The sequence below is a fragment of the Henningerozyma blattae genome, chromosome 1 (assembly GCF_000315915.1).
Source record: "Henningerozyma blattae CBS 6284 chromosome 1, complete genome".
Lineage (NCBI taxonomy): Eukaryota > Fungi > Ascomycota > Saccharomycetes > Saccharomycetales > Saccharomycetaceae > Henningerozyma > Henningerozyma blattae.
Genome location: NC_020185.1, coordinates 1073969 through 1093796, shown reverse-complemented (window position 1 = coordinate 1093796; position 19828 = coordinate 1073969). Strand labels below are relative to the sequence as shown.

Below are 19828 nucleotides of genomic sequence, written 5' to 3'. Positions count from 1 at the left end.
AAAAAATTTGCTGCAAACAATAATTGGAGTTCATTGTTGCAAATATAAGAAGCTGAGAGAAATTAAGGTATAGTGGCATTGAATAGAATAAAGTTAATTTTGTGATCCACAACGATTGTTCACGTGAATAGGAGGAGTTAAAATTTTTTAAAAGTCATTACAATGCATAGTAATCCAGGTTATTCCGACGAGCTTCCTGGTAGAACACACTCTCCTTTCAATAATATAGTCCGAAGTGCTCATCCTGGAGCAGTTCTTCTCTCCTCTCCAACTTCTAGTATTAAGTTATCAGGCATGAATTCTGGTTTATCTGACGAAATACCTACTTCACTTTCTAACAATAGCATTTTCCAATCTCTTGATAGCAATGGTAGTAATTTATCACATCAACAATCGCACAATAATAATGACATTAATATTACCCAACCTTGCAACAACAATACTAATTCTCTTTCGTTCGATCATAACTTAATCTCATCGCCTTTAATATCAGGCACCATACAGCATTCACTTATACATTCGCCAAACCCATTAAATCTTCAGCATTCAGCATCGTCATCTACAATATTTTTAGATACTTTATCATCTAATAGTAATACCAATCTTAATAACTCTTCCATAAATCATGGGAATAACATTAACACGAATATTAATTCAAATACCAACGTGTGTCTTCACCCACATCATCATAACAACAACAACAACAACAACAACAACAACAACAACAACAATAATACATGTAATACTAATGCAGGAATACTTCTTCATCAGAATCTCGGTTCTACCAAAAACAATAACAGCACTAATAATAATAGTAATAACAATACTACTAATAACCTTAATAATATGCAAAATAATATTCCAAATATGTTAGCATCACCTACTCCTCAACATCACATGGTTAATTTTACTCAAAAATTAAATCGATTATGTAGTTGGATGTCGACTTTAACTTCAATTGAACAAAATAATGTCATTGATACCTTATTAACCACATTAAATGATGACGTATTGAATTCTACAAAATTGAAGATTGATAGTTTAATAAATAGTGGTTATTTGACAAATTCACCAAATGTTCCACATTCCATTGGTGTATCTGCATCAAATACATATGCTTATCCTGCTTCACTATTAGATTCTGTAATTAGTTATGATACAGATTCTAATATGGTTTATCCATTACCTCCTTGGTCTCCACAACCTTCAAATTCAAATTTAAACATATATTCTGACATTAGACCTAGGTCAGTAGATCCAAGAATGGTAAGAGATTCCACTTCACAAAGTTATCATATGGCCTCAACTCAAAATACTATTACCAATCAAAATAATAGTAATAATAATTCATCAAACAATAATATAAAACCTTCAGGATCATCATCTAATCTCATAACATCATCTACTTCTATAACATTAACAAATGCCAATAATATACATTTAAATGTACGATCTCCACAACAACAATTACATCAAATAACTCAACAAAGTATAGTATCATCTTCACCTAATTCAAACCTAAATGCAGTGATACCTATCAGTAATCCCAAAACATCTATCGCCACACCAACCACTGGTTCTAATTCGATGAATCCTCAAGTTTTAACTGATCCTAAATTATTAACAAATATACCATTATGGTTAAAGGCATTAAGGTTACACAAATATTCAGAGGCTTTAAAGGGAAAAACATGGGTGGAATTGATTTACTTGGATGAAACAATGCTAGAAACATTAGGAGTGACTGCATTAGGTGCAAGAAGAAAATTAATAAAGGCATTTAGTATTGTAAAAGGATATCATGAATGTGGGCAAATTGATAAAACTGCTTATATAACTTGAATTTTATCTTCTCAAATAACAAATTCCTTTGTATAATATTTAGGTTAATCTTATAAATAATTAATATCATTATAGAACAATAATAATAAATTAATATGATAAATTCAGATTGTTAATAGAAGGTAAATATTGTTTTTTAAAAAAATTGTAATACAAATTAAAAAAAAAAGCAGTAGAATAAATGGCGCTGGTTATATAAAAACGAAGAAAAAAAGATAGTGAGATTACTGGGTTAAATAATCTATTAATTTTGATAAATAAAGGAAGCTGGGAAATTATTATATTTTTTTTAAACGAAAATAAGATGCGATTAAAAAGAAAGGATAAAAATAGTCTAATTTGTAAAAAGATGATCTTAGAAAGAAAAAAGTTTAAAAATATATTATGGAGAATCAGATATGGAGAGAAGTTATGGAGAGACGTTATGGAGAGTTGAAATGTAAAATTGTATGCACATGGGAAACAAAAATAAAAAAAAAAATAAAAGAATAAATGCTACTGTCATGAAAAAGAGTTATAAAGATATATTAAAAAGAAAAGTAAAAAAAAGAGGAGGAAAAGAGAAAAAAGAGAAAAGAGAATAGAAAATAATATTTCATTTGCATTGTAATTTGAGAGAGGAATATTGTTCAAACCATTGAATATTCATAAGAAAAATATGATAACTGATGTCATTTACGTTTACTTAGCCAATAATCTCTATTTGATTTGATATTATCTGATAGAAAGTTCAACTGTGGTAAAGCCTTGGAGAATTCTTCAAAAAACCCACTTGCAAAAGTATCAATAAAAAACAATTGACCATTGATAATTGAAGGATATTTTTCGATAAGAGCGTCTAAAGTTAGATGGATATCATTATTAATTGTATCTAAAGAAGGTAATGATTTAATTTCATTCAAGCTTGCAATTAATTCATCCTCTGTAGTATCATATGTATCATTGTCATCATCATCATCATTAGTGTTATTAATATTAGCTGTAGTTAAATTCTGTATAATATCATTATTCATTAAATCGGATATATCTTTTATCATCGAGGTATCTTTTAATAGATGTTTATTTATATTTAGATTACTTTTAATATTAAAATATTTTTCCAATAAATTAAAATCATTAAACTCTAAAGTAATCAAGAATGCCCATTGAGCTGAGATATCTAAAGGTCTTGTTACATTCGAGATATCTGCAGCTTTGATAATCAATGAAATTAAAGTCTTCAAATCTATCTGTTGATTTGGATTCTTTGCATCTGAAGTAGTAATGTTCTGGATCTTCGGAGTAGAATTAATCTCTTTTAATTTGGAGACATAATTATTATGCAAAGCCATATCAGTGGCTAAAATTGCATCCCTTATGATATTAAAATCTAAAATTGAATTCATTTTAATTATTAAATTTGGCCATTGATCATTTAAAAGTTTAATGAAAACTGTTTGATGGAAATTTTCCAATACAGATTTATTATGAAATTCTTTTGAAATTTTGGAATCATTTTTACAAATGATTTGATTATTTGTGCCTGGATGGCCTAAATCGTGACCAATGGCAGCTAAAGATAGTAATAATTTCAAAATATTGAAGTTTGGAAAATTATTTAATGTTAATGTTGATAATTTCCAAGTAGCTTGCATTACGTCAACTGCATGTTTAAAATTATGGAATTTATTAACTTGATGATAAGAAGCCTCTAAAGTGAATAATAAAAGAAATAAATTATTTTTTTGAATTGGTAAATTAGATTCAATGGATAGAATTTCAATTAATTTAAAAGAACAAATTAGTAATTGTTTTATTGATAGATTATTTGCAGGGAAATCCCAATCATTAAAGAGTGTGAAATAATCTAAATCAAGAATGCTCGTCTCATTATTGATTTCATTTTCAATTATAAGAGATTCGTAGTTTAAAGATTTTAAAAATTCAGGTATTATAATATGATCATCCAAAGCTGATGATTCAGATGGATCGGTAGTGTTTAATCTATTGAAAAAAGTCAAATGGTCTATCATCTTGTATATGGATGATGAACAGGAAAAATTCGATTCATCATCACCTTCCACAGAAGTATTGTTCTTATTATTACTATTCGTATTATTTTGAGTAGTTAAATTATCGTACATCCAATGATGCATTCTAAAGATTCTATTATCCGTAATGATCAAATCATGATGTAAATGGACTAAATCCTTGGGGACTGTAGTATTAATGTCATAACACTTCAAATTTAAAACCGGTAAGAAGCGTTTCAACACTTTATTAAAATGCCGTATGGATAAATCATCTTTACAAGTGCTAGTATAAGCTGCTGGATCATACAGAATAATGGAGACACCATTTTCATAATTGTAATTTGCATCCAATACACGATCGTTATAAATCTGTTTGAATAAAGATTGAAACCCATCCAATTCAATGATTCGATCAAAAACAGATAGCGTAGGTTTCAACAACGTCCTCCTCTCGTCATTAGGAGGTATAGATATGTAAAAGATGGTTGACATTCAGGGCGATATCTAATGGAAGAGGAGGGGAGGCAAACCTTGTTTGTTATATGTAATGAATAGTATCCTATTTTATTGTGTTTTTATTATTATTATTATTATTATTATTTATTTTTTTTTTTTCAATATTTTTTCAATATTTTTTCAATATCTTTAAATATTCTTTCGTATTGAAAAATTCTATCCCTATCCCTTATTATGGAAAAATTTCAATTTTCAATTTTAGATTGAAATTGCAAATTCAAAAATTTAAAATCCGAATATTTCAATTCGAAAATTTCAATTGGATAAAAATTCGGCTTCGGCCTCGGCAAAAATTCCCGAGAAAAAATACAAATAACAAATGATGAAATTTAAAAAATAATAAAAAGAAAAGAAAGCCAACAATAGTACGAAAAAAAAAATTAGGCAGACTCTTCAGTATATCCTATAGTCTCTTAAATCTTTTGATATGATTTGCAACAGAAAGTTGAGCAAAGCAAAATATAGCAAAAGGAAGTAAAATAAAGTTAACTGAAAATTAAAAACGGTTAGAAAAAACCAACAGACAATATAAGTTTACCAAAATCAAAATCTTAAAGTGATGAGATGGAACACAATAGTAATAGTAATAGCAATAATAATAGCAATAATAAAATACAACAGTAACAGGAAGGGGTGTATTTTGACAAATAACAGTAACAGTAACGATATGTCAGGGTCCACCGTAAATTACTAACTTTTAGTTTACTAAGTTTTTTTTGTTTTTTTTTTTATATAATACTCTAAATAACTTTTTTTTATTGCTGTCTTTAAACTTTTTAGTATTGGCTCCTTGCTTTTCTAGTTCTTGACATCTCTTCGTATTTGGTAACGTTTCTTTTTTTTGGACCTGTTTTTTTATTTTTATTTCTTTTCCTTAATTTCCAATCTACCGGAAGGAAAAAGAAATGTGCTCCTGATTCCCAAAAAAGAAATCACCCGTTGACCCGCGGGGTTCCTTAAAGCTGCAGGGGTTTCTGTGCCTGGAAATTACTTGTTGTTTTAGGAAGTGGCCTTAAATGGAAAACATGAGAGTACGGCTATGGGAAATAGCTGGGTAACATGTTGGTAACATTATACGGCGCTAGCACGTGCAGCGAATATGTTACCCGGATTATTCTCAAATATCGTTTTTCAAATACAATTGTATGTATGTATGTATGTATGTATGTATACATTATATATATGAAGATAGATGAATATTACATAATATTATGCAAGTTGACGCATAAGTATTTGAGGCATAGAATAGAATACCACTATTATCGATTGTTTGTTGTTGATTGTATGATATTCAACGTATATATGAATGAGTAATAATATATAATAGGTACATATCATTAAAAAAAAAGGAAAATGCAAAGAAATTTACTAGTGCCATTTACAAGAACAAGGTTCTTACAACAAAGCAAAATACTAGTTCCTCGAGCCATATCGAGATTCCATTACTCAACAACGAATGACGTTGATTACAAATCTTCTTTATCAGAACAAGAATTAGATATTTATAACAAACTGTCCACACAGTTGGATCCAGTTCAATTAAAAGTTAAAGATATCTCAGGAGGATGTGGTTCCATGTTTGCCATTCATATCTCTAGTAATCAATTCAACAATTTATCAATCATTAAACAACATCAATTAGTGAATTCCATATTGAAAGATGATATTAAAAATTGGCATGGGTTGCAACTGACTACCAAAAAAACCACTTCTATATGATCTTTATACGGCCTCTGTACGATCTTAACACGATCTCAATTATGTATAATTTTATTAACTTGTATATATATATATAATTATCTATTAATGCATCTCTTTTCATTATTGTTGACAGTCTTTCCATTTTAGGCAATATCCGTATTTAATAATCGCGATTGACTTAAATTAAAAATAAAATCAATTTTAATATATATTGAAAAAAAAAAAAAGTTAAATAACTAATTATATATATTTTAAAGTGATATCATTTGAATAAACTAACCTTAGCAAAATTATACAGGGATTTCGTATGGGCCATGAATAGGAATAAACTTAATGGCGATTCCGATTTTTCTTTAAATAATGTTTCGTATGAAACTGATGATTTTCATCAAAATTTCTTTAATGATCCAAACGATTTCTTAGATCAAAGCTCAATGGAATTCACTCAAGGGAAATCAAAATTGCATGATGCTACTATTAATTCAAATTCCTTATCACCAACTCGTCCAAATTTACTCAACTCTAGAACCATTCGAATAGAAACACCAACATTTATTGATTCTATTACCACTAATACAAATAACCCTACTAATAGTAATCCATTAATAATTAAATTGCAAAATGAACTACTGAATTCTAAATTGAAAATAATGACATTATTTGAAATCATAAAACAATTACAAATTGATGCAAATATCGATGATTCTTTATTTAAACAATTATTAGTGGATATTAATAATATATCCAATATAGATGAATTAAATTCAAAATTAATTGCAAAAGATTATCAATTTATTAAGTTAAAAGAAGAATTTCAAAATAGTTTGGTTGAAATTAATGAATATTTAGATAATCAACAAATTAGCTCAAATATGATTGATCAACTTTTCAATCAAATACTACTTGAATTCTCGAATTTTTTAAATTTGTCTCAAATAGATGATTTAAATTCTTCCAAAGATTTAAATTCCGATAATTTATTAATTAAAATTCAAGTATTAAATTCAATCTTACAAACTATTTTCTATCATTTTAAAAATAATAATAACACTAATGATCATAACTCAATAGAACATATGAACAATGATGCACTCATCCATCATCATCAAAACACTAATAACAATCTTGATCATGCAATAGCTCATAGCACTGATAATGATGTATCAAGTTCGACTACTGCTGTAGCTTCAAATGATTCAAATCAAAAAAAAACTTTATCAAATCATGGAATATCTAGTCCAATTATTAACGATGGAATGACAAATTGGAAAAAATTAAAAGATCAAGTAATTTTAAATGATGAGCAAAGTTTAATTATAATAGATTTGCAGAATAAATTAAAAAAAAAGGATTTAAGATTAATTGAATTGCAAGAACAAGTAATGGATTTAAAATCAGACCTTAACGAGAAAGATTTACAATTAAACCAATTACAAGAAGATATATTAAAACTAAAATCTAATGGTAACGATAAAGATGTGAAATTAATTGAATTGAAATCACAATTAAATGACAAAGATTCAAGATTCATTGAAATACAATCAAATTTAAAAGATAAAGAATCCAAAATCAATGATTTAAAAAATAATTTAAATGATAAAAAATTAACAATTAATGAATTGAAAAATAATTTAAATAATAAAAATAAATTATTTCTTGATTTAGAAAAAATTTCTACTGAAACATCTCAACAATTAGAAAATTACAAAATTAAATTGGATGATAGTATTAAAGAGTCCAATAATTTTAAATTAGTAATAAATGACAAAGATCGAGAAATTCAATCATTAAATGAAAAACTTAACTTAAATAAAGAAACGTTAAATGAATCAATTTCTAGTTTCCAAAGTTCCTTAGAAAAGGGGACTCTTAAAATGAGAGATTTAATAGCACAAAATGATCGTTTAAAATCCAACCTTGACGATAATAGTATCAATTTGAAAATGCGATTACAAAATACAAGAGAAGAACGTGATAGACTCTCCAATCAATTGAAAATTTCAAATAATTATAATCAACAGTTAAAATTACAATTGAAAAATTATAATAAAAATAATTTCGAATCAGAATTATTTAAAAAACATTTGCTATTACATTTTAATAGATGCATCAAATCTTTTATATCTGTATTTGAAAAGAGTTCTATTGATCATGCATTGAAAAAATTACATCAAATCAGTTTAATGGATAAAATATCCGATTCAAACGGCCAACATAATTTAGAAAAAATTTACTATTATATCGAAGATGCTCTATCTCTTCTTATTAAAACTTTTACAGATGCTGCATCACCTACAACTTCACAACAACAACAACAACAACAAACGTTTTCATCATTATCCCCCACTACAGAAGTAAATGAAAATTATCAAGAATTAGAAAAAAAATATATTTTTTTATCTGAACGAAGAATGCTAGATGAAGAGACTTATAAAGCTAAAATTAAATCTTTGGAGCGAGAAAATGAAAAATTATTAGAATCTAAATATGCTTTTAAGCTAGCTAGCAGTTAGATGATCACAATGAAATACAAATTATACATTCATATCTTATTTCCAGGTATTTTTCTCCCAATCCTGGTGTAACTTTATATTAACGAACAATCAATCATGAATATCCTTTTTGCATTTATACTTTTATACTTTTATACATAGTTATATGTATATATATTTACTATTTACTTATTACTGTATTATATTTTAAACTTACATAAATAATTATCCTACCATATATTTTTATTATTGAATAAACAGGGACCCGATTTGTTAAGTAAAATTTAAGGTTGTGTTGTAAAATAAAGAATTAATAAAAAAAAGTAGAACAAAATTAATAACAAAAGTAGTAACAAAAGTAATTATCACCCGGTTTGATGTGTTGTAAATTCTCATTCACATAAACTATACTATATCATAATGTCTAAAGAAACGATTAAAGTTGTAGTATGTGGTGACCATGGTGTTGGGAAGTCCAGTTTAATTATATCGTTGGTAAAAGGTAGATTTATACCCAATGTTCAGAAAGTACTACCGCAAGTAACAATCCCTAAAGATTTTTCTTCAAATCCATATTCTCCAAAGAATACAATATTGGTTGATACAGATAATAATAATCCAGAACAATTACAAAGAGAGTTAAAAAGTGCTGATGTACTTTGGTTAGTTTATAGTGATTATGAATCTTACGAAAGATTATCAATGTATTGGATTACCACATTTCGGTCTTTAGGTTTAAACTTACCAGTTGTATTGTGTAAAAATAAATGTGATTACCTTGAGAATGAATCAATGCCATTGAATCGAAAAATTGAAGATGACGAGTTTCTACCTATAATGGCAAATTTTAAAGAAATAGAAACTTGTATTCAAGCAAGCGCTAAAATGCAAGCTGGAATTAATCAAACGTTTTATCTTTGCCAGAGAGCAGTAGCTCATCCAATTGCACCATTATTAGATTCAAGAACAAGTGAATTAAAACCTTTAGCTATTGCCGCTTTAGATCGTATTTTTTTCTTATCAGATAATGATCAAGATGGGTTTTTAAATGATGATGAAATTATAAATTACAAAAGAAATAGTTTTAAAAAAAAAATTGATATCAATGAATTAAATTTCATGAAAGAGACGCTATTTAACCTTTCAGTTACAAGAGAAGAATATTCCTTACAATTATTATTTGTTCCTAATAAAGGTATGACAAGAGATGGATTTTTAGCTTTAAATAAACAATATGCTGAACAAGGAAGACATGAGACTACTTGGGCAATTTTAAGAGCGTTTAATTATACTAATTCACTTTCAATTGATAATAAAATACTTTCACCAATATTGACTGTGCCTTCAACTTCTAGTGTGGAATTGAGTTCAAAGGGTTATAGATTCCTAGTAGATTTATTTTTGAAATTTGATAAAGATAATGACGGTGGTTTGAATGACCAGGAATTATTATTTTTATTCACAAGTACACCAGGGATTCCTAAACTCTGGTCATCCTCCAATTTCCCGTTATCTACAGTTGTAAACAACCGTTCTTTTATAACTTTACAAGGATGGCTGGCCCAATGGAGTATGACAACTTTCATTGATTATAAAGTGACAACTGCATATCTTGTATATTTTGGATTTGAAGAAGATGCAAAAGTGGCTCTCCAAATTACCAGGCCTAGAAAGATTAGGAGGCGGTTGGGGAAAGCTTATAGAGCACCAGTCACAGATCGAACTGTTTTCAATTGTTTTATAGTGGGGAAACCTCATTGTGGTAAGAGTTCTATATTAGAATCATTTCTTGCCAGGACGTTTTCAGATGTATATTCTCCCACCATAAGACCTAAAATCGCAGTTAATAGTCTTGAAATGAAAGGTGGTAAACAGTGCTATCTCATCTTACAAGAATTAGGGGAACAGGAGGAAGCAATCCTGGAAAATAAGGAAAAATTAGATAAATGTGATGTTCTGTGCCTTCTATATGATTCAAGCGATCCTGAATCATTTTCATATTTGATTGAACTATTAACTAAGCATACCCATTTAAACAAAGTTCCCGTGATATTTGTAGCTTGTAAGGCCGATCTTGATAAACAACAACAACGGTGTGATACTCAACCAGATGAACTTGCAGAAAGTTTGTCCTTGGCTCATCCATTACATATATCATCAGCTTGGCCAAGTTCATTAAACGAATTATTTGTTACTATCGCAGACACGGCTTTAATGCCATTAAATGGAACCATTGGGTTCCCTGATGATGATAAAAATACTTCCAAGATGGATGATACTCAAAGATGGATGTTAGTTGGTTCTGCAATTGGTGTCGTTGCTATCTTTTCATTTACACTCGCTAAACTAATGCAAACATCACGCAAATAAGTAACTATTATGTGACCCTTTCACTTAAAATAGCTTCCAATCTTTCAAGAAAAATAATTAACAAAGTAACTAACAGATTACTAAGCATTGTAATTTCTTCCTTATTGAGAGATTTTATTACTTTTACTATACCCTCGGATTTAATAATTACAGCTTTATTATAGATGCCGGAAAATTAGCACTAACGGAGGTATATTTTTAAGATCAAAAACTTAATCTAGACATCTATAACCCTTAACATCTATGAACCTGAAGACATATAAAGTAAGGATTCTTTAACTACAAAAGTACACAATTGATTACTAGTGATTAGAATCCGAATTAACCACTGAATTTTAGCAAAAAAACACATTAAAATTATTTAGTCGACAATGGCATCTAATCCTCCACAAGCTTGTTGTTTCAAGGGGTATCCTCAGACAGGTACCATTCAAGGTAAGATGACCAAAATGTTTGGAATTGAAACATACGTAACAGGCTCATCTCCAATTGAGGATAGAGTTCTAGTTATCTGTACAGATGTTTTTGGTTTGCAATTGAAGCATAACAAACTAGTTGCTGACGCGTTAGCTGCTGGTGGCTACAAAGTAGTAGTTCCTGACATTTTGTTTGGTGATGCTTTAGAACGTTTGGATGAAACTGTTGATTTTGTTGCTTGGAGAGAAAAACACAATGTTACAAAGACAAGGGCAATTGTAGATAAATTTATGGAAGGACTAAAGAAGGAATATAATCCTAAATTTATTGGTGTAGTAGGGTACTGCTTTGGTGCCAAATATGCCATTCAACAGATACATGCTACTAAGGGGTTAGCCGAAGTAGCAGCAATTGCCCATCCTTCCTTTGTTTCTATTGAAGAAATAGAAGCCATTGGGAGTAAAAAACCCTTATTAATCTCTGCTGCTGAAATTGATACTGTTTATACCGCCGAGTTAAGACATCAAACTGAAGCTAAATTAAAAGAAATAAAGGCTATTTATCAACAAGATTTATTTGGTGGTGTTGAACATGGGTTTTCAATTAGAGGTGATGAATCTATTCCACAAAATGTGTATGCTAAAGAAAAAGTTTTATTTGATCAATTGTATTGGTTTGATTATTTCTTCAAGAAATCTAAGAAGTGTTGCAAAGATTAAGCGCTGCAATATAATGGTATAATGGTTTAAACATATATATCCAGCTTAATAAAATTTTCTCACTTTCAGTGGCTATTTAAATTATTTTTTTTTTTTTTTTTTTTGAGATCACATTTTATTTTGCTATCGTCGAAAATGAAGTTATATAATTACATAATATTAGTATACAAAGATAAGATGAAGAGATGAATAATGAATTATGAAGATAAGCTTTGGTTATGATATAATTTAATATCATAAAGAATAAATTGTCCGAATTTTAAGAAATTTCAATAATGAATGAATGTATGCAGTAATTGTAGTAAGGTTATTTATCACCTGCTGAAAAAACTAGTTTCAGGTTTTTGTAGATTACTACCAGATCTTGTACGGTTAGTACGTTGATAATCTGGCACACTTAGATAGGCACCACCTGAATTTCCGCCTCCTCTTACCACTGAAGTAGGTTCTAAAGGTTGAGAATCAAATCCGGTGTAAGAATTAACTCTGTTACCGTTGTATGAATTTGTACTACTACCATCATCAAAGATTAGGCGCTCACGAGTCATATTATCCGATTTATTATCACTATCAAATAGTTTTTCGCTTTCATTAGTTTCCATAACAGCTTTTCTCATATCAAATAATTGAGTTTCAGATTTTGTTGCGGTAGTTCCATCTGCACCGGTTTGGATCTTAGGAATGAAGGAAACACGATCATCTTTCATTGGTTCGTAGCGAGCATCTGGGTTTCTATGAATCAATGCTAATGTACACGTAACGATTGTGAATATTAATAAAAACAAAGCAACAACAGCATTTAAAACAAATAATACCACTGCTAATACTGACGAAACGATTGCTGGTTGTTTAAACAAATTACTGAAAAATAAGAATATTAAGGAATTAATCAAATTAACCACATGAATAAAGATATTGAAAATATTAGTACGCTTATCCAAATAAGGTTTAAACCAACATAAAGCTATGAAATAAAACAATTCAATAATAAAAATAATTAAAGCTTGAGCTTTACCTTGGTTTTGTAAAACAGCCACGAATAAAGATCTTAAGAAGGCATATGATAATAAAGGAATCAACCACCAATATTTATCTGCATTGAATTGAGCATACAAAAACCCAAATCTATTCAAGAAACTTGTATCACCGTATAACAAATAGGCAGGTGTTTTATATAATTTCCATGACTTTTGACCTCTAATCAAAACTCTAATAGTACCATAAATCAATAAACCTGATATAACAACCAATACAACCACTGCATCTACAACAATAGCTGGGGAATCAATCTGGGTAAATTCCCAAATAGTTAATAAACTTACTTGAGGGAAGGCAATAATGGCCAATCTGAATAGAGTACCTTTAATCAAACTACCCCAATTTTTTCTATAAAGAAAGAAATTAGAAGTTTCAGACATGATACGAGCACGAGTTAATACTTCTAATAAAGCTTTGAAGAAAATCATACAAACCACGAGAACGAAAATGAAAAACAGAAAGAATACAATCCCAGTTAAAAAGAAATTTGATAATTCAATGTTTGCCTTATAAGCTACACGCTCCATACCATGTAATAATAAAATTTTTGAAGCATAATCTGTTGAATTTCTTTCATCAGTTGTATAAAGATGAGTATCATTAGCAATTGAAGAACCAACTGTATAATCATTTGAAGATGCAAGGGTCACTTTCTTAATCATCTGATTAATAAATTCTCTCTTTTGAACACTAATGGAAAGAACATCTTTATTTGCTAAAACTGCTGTAGAGGTACCTTTTGTTGCTTGAACATACCAATCGAATATTGATTGCATGAATCCCACATTAATAATACCCATTGACCATTGGAAATTTTGAGTCCAAGCAGCAGCAATAGGTGGGACACGGGCTACACCCATCATTGCAGTGATTGATAAGTTTTGGAAATAAATGAATAAAGAAATGGAATTGGAAGCAATATGAGCTGAAGTAGAAGTATACCCCAAAACAGATACAAACCCTGAGGTTAAGACACCCAACCCTGAGATAGCTGCAATTGGCCAAGAAGCATATTTCGTTTGAACAGTCTTATCATTACTAACTATAGCTTCAACACAAGCCAAGGGATTTTGGTAAGTTGTGTCATTTTGAGAGTAAACGACAACACGGACTTGTGCGTCCAAATCAGGAATGGTATAGGCGACACCTGGAATTTGTTTGATAATATCACTATCAATAGTATAAGACGAACTGACATCGATTCTACCCGCACTTAAGGGACACAAAGCAACTTGGCCCAATGAACATAGATCGATAGTCTTTTGAATAACATTCAACCCATAAACAATCACATCTGCTCGAACGATAACTTTTCCACTGATTGTGGTAGTAGCATCAACTTTAAATGTGACTGTATTGTTATGACGATAAAAGTGGACATCAAAGTATGAGGCACTGAATTGCGAGTTTGCCATACATGTTAATAAAGAAGTAGTTTTCAAATATTGACCACCATCTGTTTTGGTAGATGTATTACTAGAGGAGGCACCAAATGCTATTGAAAATAAATTGCAAAACATTAAAACCAACGGCAGTATGCGGCTGGCGAATGTGACATTGCCATGCCTCTGTGATGAAGACGACTTTAGAAAGATCATTCCTGACGGCTTGTGATGATATATGTGTATTTGAGCTAGAGAGTTAAAAGAGATGTAAGGTGTTTCTCACAGAATATCTTATAACGATTATATATAAGCTTATGCTGTGTTTCAGATGGATCGTATATTCGAAAAGAGGTATTTGTCTCAGAATTGAAATTCTAATCAAATATGCTTTTGATGAATTTTCCAAAGATTCTATTACGCGTTTTTTCCAGAATAATCTCAGACGCGAAAATACGAAAATGTTGGAAAAAAAATAACCAGCGTCGTTATTAGTTACTATGGATTCAAGGTGGAGGAATACCAAAAGCCAATAGTTTCGTTTGGATTCAATAAGGTACCTGTAACGATCATAGATATTTATCAACAACTATATATATGGAGATAGTCGACTCCGAAATGATCGTAAAGGATGAGTAACGGCTGTGAAAAGAGTGACTATGTTTTCCCAGAATGGAGTTCGCGAAAAAACCAGCCTCGAAACTATTTTTAGATTGTGAATTCTACATTCAGCAATTTATCAAATTGAATTTCCTAATCAAACTGGAAAGTGAAATTGACGATTCGAGATGATAAACTCAATTTTCCAAATAGAATTGACAACTAGAAGGGCCAGCATATTTCGTATTCTGTTTAAGTGAGAAACAATAACAAACTGCTGTTTTCGATGATGCAAAGAAATAGCGAGGCAAATAACGACGAGAAATGGAAGTGGGTGAGAAACTAGTCCCACCATGGATTGGACCCCACGTTATACCTGTGTTGGACAAGTAAAAGCACAACAGTTACGAATCGGAAGAGAAATACATAACTGTAATGGGTATGAGGCTTAAAACGTTAATGTTTTCTGAAATTAACGTGATCTATCTGGTGGGGCAGGTTTGAAAATGAGGTATGTACTTAGAATAGGCACTATTGATGCCAGGAGGGTTAGTTTGTGTCAACCGATCAAATCGTTTACAGTTGACCGTTCTTATGTTCAGGGTTCTATAAATAAATATTTCCACGATGGGGAAACCATGGAGTTTGTTTATTTGTTTATTTTTTTGGATGGACTTCTAGGCAGTCTTGATTTGTGTATACACATTTTGGAATTATTTGTTGATAAAATAGTATAGATATTTTATGTTAGCAGGGCTTATCGTTGGCATATCATGACGTGGTGCTATTTGATTTAGCCTTGCTTTGATGTATCATAATGGCTTACGTGACAATTGTTATATGTTTGTTTTATATATGTGTGCTATACGTGTAAGCTATACGCAGTAGAATGCTATAGCAGTATCCTTACAAAGCAGCTCTTTGTTCTTGAAATGTGGCTTAACCGTTAAGATACTTGTCAGTTATTTATATTTGGAATTGTCAATTATTTGTATTGGGAATTGCAATTTTATATTGCTATTTATAATCTTTAGAATTCCAAAATATATAACGTTTAATAAGATACCAGCCATTTCGGAATGATAAATAAACAAAGATAGTAATCAAATAATGTACTAAAAATTTCAGCTTTATACGGTAATGAACTAACAGATTACTTGCTTATTTGTCCAATTATTTTTGTGAGATTTTTGTGCTGAGTTCCATCTTATAGCTTAGTTTATGAAAAAAAAAGCTTCAAATATATATATATACATATATCACAGTGATATAGAAAAAAAATACTACAATTGTGTGTCATCAATCTATAAACTTCTTCAGAAAATCAATTTTTATTAAAATAAAACTTTATTTTCAAAAAATCATGTGACTGGCATTAATGTAAAATCCACCCTTTTACTTCTAAGCCTCATCAACAATATCTTGAAAAACCTTGAAAGTAATACATATTGACAATATATTATGCTTTGGCGAAGTTTAAAATATTATTGAAAAAAAACAGAACTATTAGCCAATCAATATAACACTATGTCAAAAGTATATGGTATTAAACCAGACGTTACTTCATTGGATGAAGACCTTCAGAATCTTCGCTCAAACAAGTTCTCCCCACAGGCAATTAAAGAAATAGAAACTTGGATCTTCCAAGCTATCCTAAAGAAACCATTACCTCAATCAAATAGCACTTTATTAGAAACATTAAAAGATGGCACAGTTTTATGCCAGCTGGCGAATATTTTAGCTGAAGCTGATAATCAACCTACTATTAAATGGAAAGAATCTAAGATGCCATTTGTACAAATGGAACAAATTGCCCAATTCTTAAGTTTTGCCACTGCATACGGGGTACCACAAGATGAATTATTTCAAACGGTAGATTTATTTGAAGAAAAAGATCCTGCCAGTGTATATCAAACTATAAAATCAGTTTCTCGTTACGCTAACAAGAGACACCCTAATTTATTTCCAGTAATTGGTCCGCAAATCGCTGAAAAACATGTTCCACCTAAAGTCCCAAAGAAACCAAAATCCTTACAAGGTGGTGCAGGCTGGAGTACAATGGAATATGGCTATATGGGTGGTGCTTCTCAGTCAACTGAAAATGTGGTATTCGGAAATCGTAGAAACATTACGTAATTTATCACATTATAACATTTAAAATTATTAAATTATTTTATATTTAAATATTTATCATTATTGTAAAATCATTCATTATCAATTGTTGGGTCTAGTATAATTTTGACAAATCTCGGTATATCATTAGGTATTTCTTTGAAATCGTCAGTGGAAATAATTAGGCAATCCTTTTTAAGATGCTTTATAACAGGCCAAATACTATCTTCTAAACTACAAACAACTATTTTATGTTTCAAATTTTCATCTATTGTGCCAATTTCAATATTGGGCGCAAGAATGGCAACTGAATTTCCTTGGAGTACCCTATTCCAATTATATTTATCCTTTATAGATTTTGTCACTACAAAACATTTGGAGTATTTTGTATCATATTCAATTTTTTTAGAGGTTTTGTTATTATTACCATTATTATTATTATTTTGGCAATAAGAATATATTAACATTCCACCCACCAATGCAATGGATCCTACCCAAACGATCCATCTTGTTGTATTATTTCTTCTTCTAGTCATTGAGCTTAATTATTTTCTATAGGCACTTATTTAAATGGAGAATCATTCTAATGAAAATTATATGATTTACTTTTTTTTCATCCTTTTATTCCTTTTTAACAAATGCTAGAATTCTAGAAATAAAAAAATATACTCCGAAACATATATGTTTCGGAGCCTTTCAATTTAAAGATATATTTTCTTTTAGAAGTTTAAACGTACTTTAGTTAAGCATTTTTCTTCAAAAAAATTCAAGCACTAGTAAGATATTTTTACTTATTTGGCCATGATCAGTAAACTATTAGAACAATCCAAGTTTGGGTAAAATTTTTTCCCTTCTCAATTGATTAGACACCTATACTAAATAGGATCATTACTTGTACATTTAAATATTTTTATTAAACACAAGTAAAAAAAAATGCTTAATATTGATCATAATTCATTTTCTGCATCTACCGTTCATTTAGATTATATTACCACAGCTTTAAGTTGCTTGATGCCCTTTGGACCTAAAGATGATGTATTAGTTTTCATTGATAAGGATGGACTTTCATTCACAAGACAATCAAATCATATAAATAGAATTCAATTATTTTTATCCAAGGAATTATTCATTACCTATCTATTTAATCATGATGATAACTTTATGAGACTAAGTCTTAAATTAAGCCATTTATTAAATAGTGTGAGTGTATCAAGTCGTCAACAATTGGATGATATTTTAGAATGTACGTTTTCCTACAGAGGCCATGGTACACCATTTATGCTAATTTTCCAAGATTCATATACTACAGAGCAAGTTGAATATTCTACATACTTAACAACTGACGCAGACGGACCCAATCAAGGATTAGAGTTAGATAGAAGCTCCATACAATTAGAATGTATCATTCAAGGCGATGTGCTATATACTGCCTTAAAGGAATTAAGAGAAATTGGATGTAAAGAATGTTATTTGTATGCTAAAACAGATGAATATACTAAGACAAAAGTATTTTCTTTTATTTCAAAATCAAAATTAGGATTTTCCAAGATTCGACTACCCAGCAATAGATCAATCATGGAGAAACTAGAAGTTTACAATAGTACATCAACTATAATTGGCTTTTTTGATTTTAATTCAATCGATAAATTGAGGCCAAGTACAAAAATTGCTAGTAAAGTCTTATTACGATTGGACGCTCACGGTATTTTAAGTGCTAACATCTTATGTCAGATTGACAAAATCGCAATAACATCTTCTGCATCTACCAGTGAGGCTCCTGCTGATTATCCTGGTGTTGTTATTGAAATATGTATGCTGGAAAAGGAAATTATTGATTCAGCTTCGAAGAATGAGATTGAAGTTTTAATGAGGTCTAGTATAAAGGAAAGAACTATCGACTCTTATTTCACCACTACAATGGCAGACCCAACTACGAAGGAAAATGTGGCTCTTTTCGAAGTACCAACAACCAATAGAGAGACTAATAATGAAGAGAGGAATGATAAGCAGCATGCTGATATTATAGAGGAAGATGAGAGTGTGCCAATGTTTTTTTAATCTAAAAAATATTATGAAGCCCTTGAACATGAAAAAAAGCACCTTATCACAGCTTAACTAATAGGAAGATGAAAAAGTTAAATTATTTAAAATGTATATAAAAATATGCTATTTAGAATAGAAACTAATTCATTTATTGTTGAGAGAAGTGTTCCATGATCATCTTACGTTCATCAGTTTCAGCACCCCAGTTGGTAACAACAACAACGGAAGCACCGACAACCTTTCTAACGTTACCGTCACGGTCGACCTTACCTAAACCAGCCCATTCACCTAATTGCTTGGCATCAGCAACCTTGATTAATGGAACCTTTTCGGAAGCACCGTTAGCTAAACCTTCAACTAACTTCAAGATGTTGTCTTCAGTAACAGAGGAAACTAAAACAACTAATTGAGCTTGACCCTTGGTTAAAGCCTTAACAGATTCTCTCAAACCTCTAGCCAAACCGTCATGAACTAAAGCAGTTCTTAAGACAACCTTTAAAGCATCTTCAATGGTAACTTCAGCGGTTGGTTGTTCAACAACTTCTTGGACTTCTTGGACTTCTTCAACGTCAGACATTTCTTAA

The 19828-nt window shown here is 30.0% G+C and overlaps 11 protein-coding genes across 11 annotated transcripts; 7 read left to right on the top strand and 4 right to left on the bottom strand.

Moving 5' to 3' along the window:
- Window positions 1–162: 162 nt before the first annotated feature.
- On the top strand, window positions 163–1842 carry VTS1 (Vts1p; the record flags this gene model as incomplete). Its single annotated transcript, XM_004177710.1, has 1 exon — window positions 163–1842. One exon carries the CDS (start codon window positions 163–165, stop codon window positions 1840–1842), a length of 1680 nt encoding a protein of 559 aa, XP_004177758.1.
- Window positions 1843–2513: 671 nt separating this feature from the next.
- PDE2 (3',5'-cyclic-nucleotide phosphodiesterase PDE2) lies at window positions 2514–4346 on the bottom strand (the record flags this gene model as incomplete). The annotated part of the gene is made up of 1 exon (XM_004177709.1): window positions 2514–4346. One exon carries the CDS (start codon window positions 4344–4346, stop codon window positions 2514–2516), a length of 1833 nt encoding a protein of 610 aa, XP_004177757.1.
- Window positions 4347–5723: 1377 nt separating this feature from the next.
- On the top strand, window positions 5724–6089 carry BOL3 (Bol3p; the record flags this gene model as incomplete). The annotated part of the gene is made up of 1 exon (XM_004177708.1): window positions 5724–6089. The coding sequence occupies one exon, from the start codon at window positions 5724–5726 to the stop codon at window positions 6087–6089; it is 366 nt and encodes a 121-aa protein (XP_004177756.1).
- A 296-nt stretch (window positions 6090–6385) lies between these two features.
- Window positions 6386–8584, top strand: SPC72 (gamma-tubulin complex subunit SPC72; the record flags this gene model as incomplete). The annotated part of the gene is made up of 1 exon (XM_004177707.1): window positions 6386–8584. The coding sequence occupies one exon, from the start codon at window positions 6386–6388 to the stop codon at window positions 8582–8584; it is 2199 nt and encodes a 732-aa protein (XP_004177755.1).
- Window positions 8585–8983: 399 nt separating this feature from the next.
- On the top strand, window positions 8984–10933 carry GEM1 (ERMES complex Ca(2+)-binding regulatory GTPase GEM1; the record flags this gene model as incomplete). Its single annotated transcript, XM_004177706.1, has 1 exon — window positions 8984–10933. One exon carries the CDS (start codon window positions 8984–8986, stop codon window positions 10931–10933), a length of 1950 nt encoding a protein of 649 aa, XP_004177754.1.
- Window positions 10934–11304: 371 nt separating this feature from the next.
- AIM2 lies at window positions 11305–12069 on the top strand (the record flags this gene model as incomplete). The annotated part of the gene is made up of 1 exon (XM_004177705.1): window positions 11305–12069. One exon carries the CDS (start codon window positions 11305–11307, stop codon window positions 12067–12069), a length of 765 nt encoding a protein of 254 aa, XP_004177753.1.
- Window positions 12070–12383: 314 nt separating this feature from the next.
- Window positions 12384–14627, bottom strand: TBLA0A04380 (transient receptor potential ion channel family protein; the record flags this gene model as incomplete). The annotated part of the gene is made up of 1 exon (XM_004177704.1): window positions 12384–14627. One exon carries the CDS (start codon window positions 14625–14627, stop codon window positions 12384–12386), a length of 2244 nt encoding a protein of 747 aa, XP_004177752.1.
- A 1989-nt stretch (window positions 14628–16616) lies between these two features.
- Window positions 16617–17225, top strand: SCP1 (Scp1p; the record flags this gene model as incomplete). Its single annotated transcript, XM_004177703.1, has 1 exon — window positions 16617–17225. One exon carries the CDS (start codon window positions 16617–16619, stop codon window positions 17223–17225), a length of 609 nt encoding a protein of 202 aa, XP_004177751.1.
- A 68-nt stretch (window positions 17226–17293) lies between these two features.
- Window positions 17294–17737, bottom strand: PEX22 (ubiquitin-protein transferase activating protein PEX22; the record flags this gene model as incomplete). Its single annotated transcript, XM_004177702.1, has 1 exon — window positions 17294–17737. The coding sequence occupies one exon, from the start codon at window positions 17735–17737 to the stop codon at window positions 17294–17296; it is 444 nt and encodes a 147-aa protein (XP_004177750.1).
- Window positions 17738–18134: 397 nt separating this feature from the next.
- Window positions 18135–19259, top strand: RAD17 (Rad17p; the record flags this gene model as incomplete). The annotated part of the gene is made up of 1 exon (XM_004177701.1): window positions 18135–19259. One exon carries the CDS (start codon window positions 18135–18137, stop codon window positions 19257–19259), a length of 1125 nt encoding a protein of 374 aa, XP_004177749.1.
- A 133-nt stretch (window positions 19260–19392) lies between these two features.
- On the bottom strand, window positions 19393–19821 carry RPS12 (40S ribosomal protein eS12; the record flags this gene model as incomplete). The annotated part of the gene is made up of 1 exon (XM_004177700.1): window positions 19393–19821. The coding sequence occupies one exon, from the start codon at window positions 19819–19821 to the stop codon at window positions 19393–19395; it is 429 nt and encodes a 142-aa protein (XP_004177748.1).
- Between the last annotated feature and the right edge of the window lie 7 nt (window positions 19822–19828).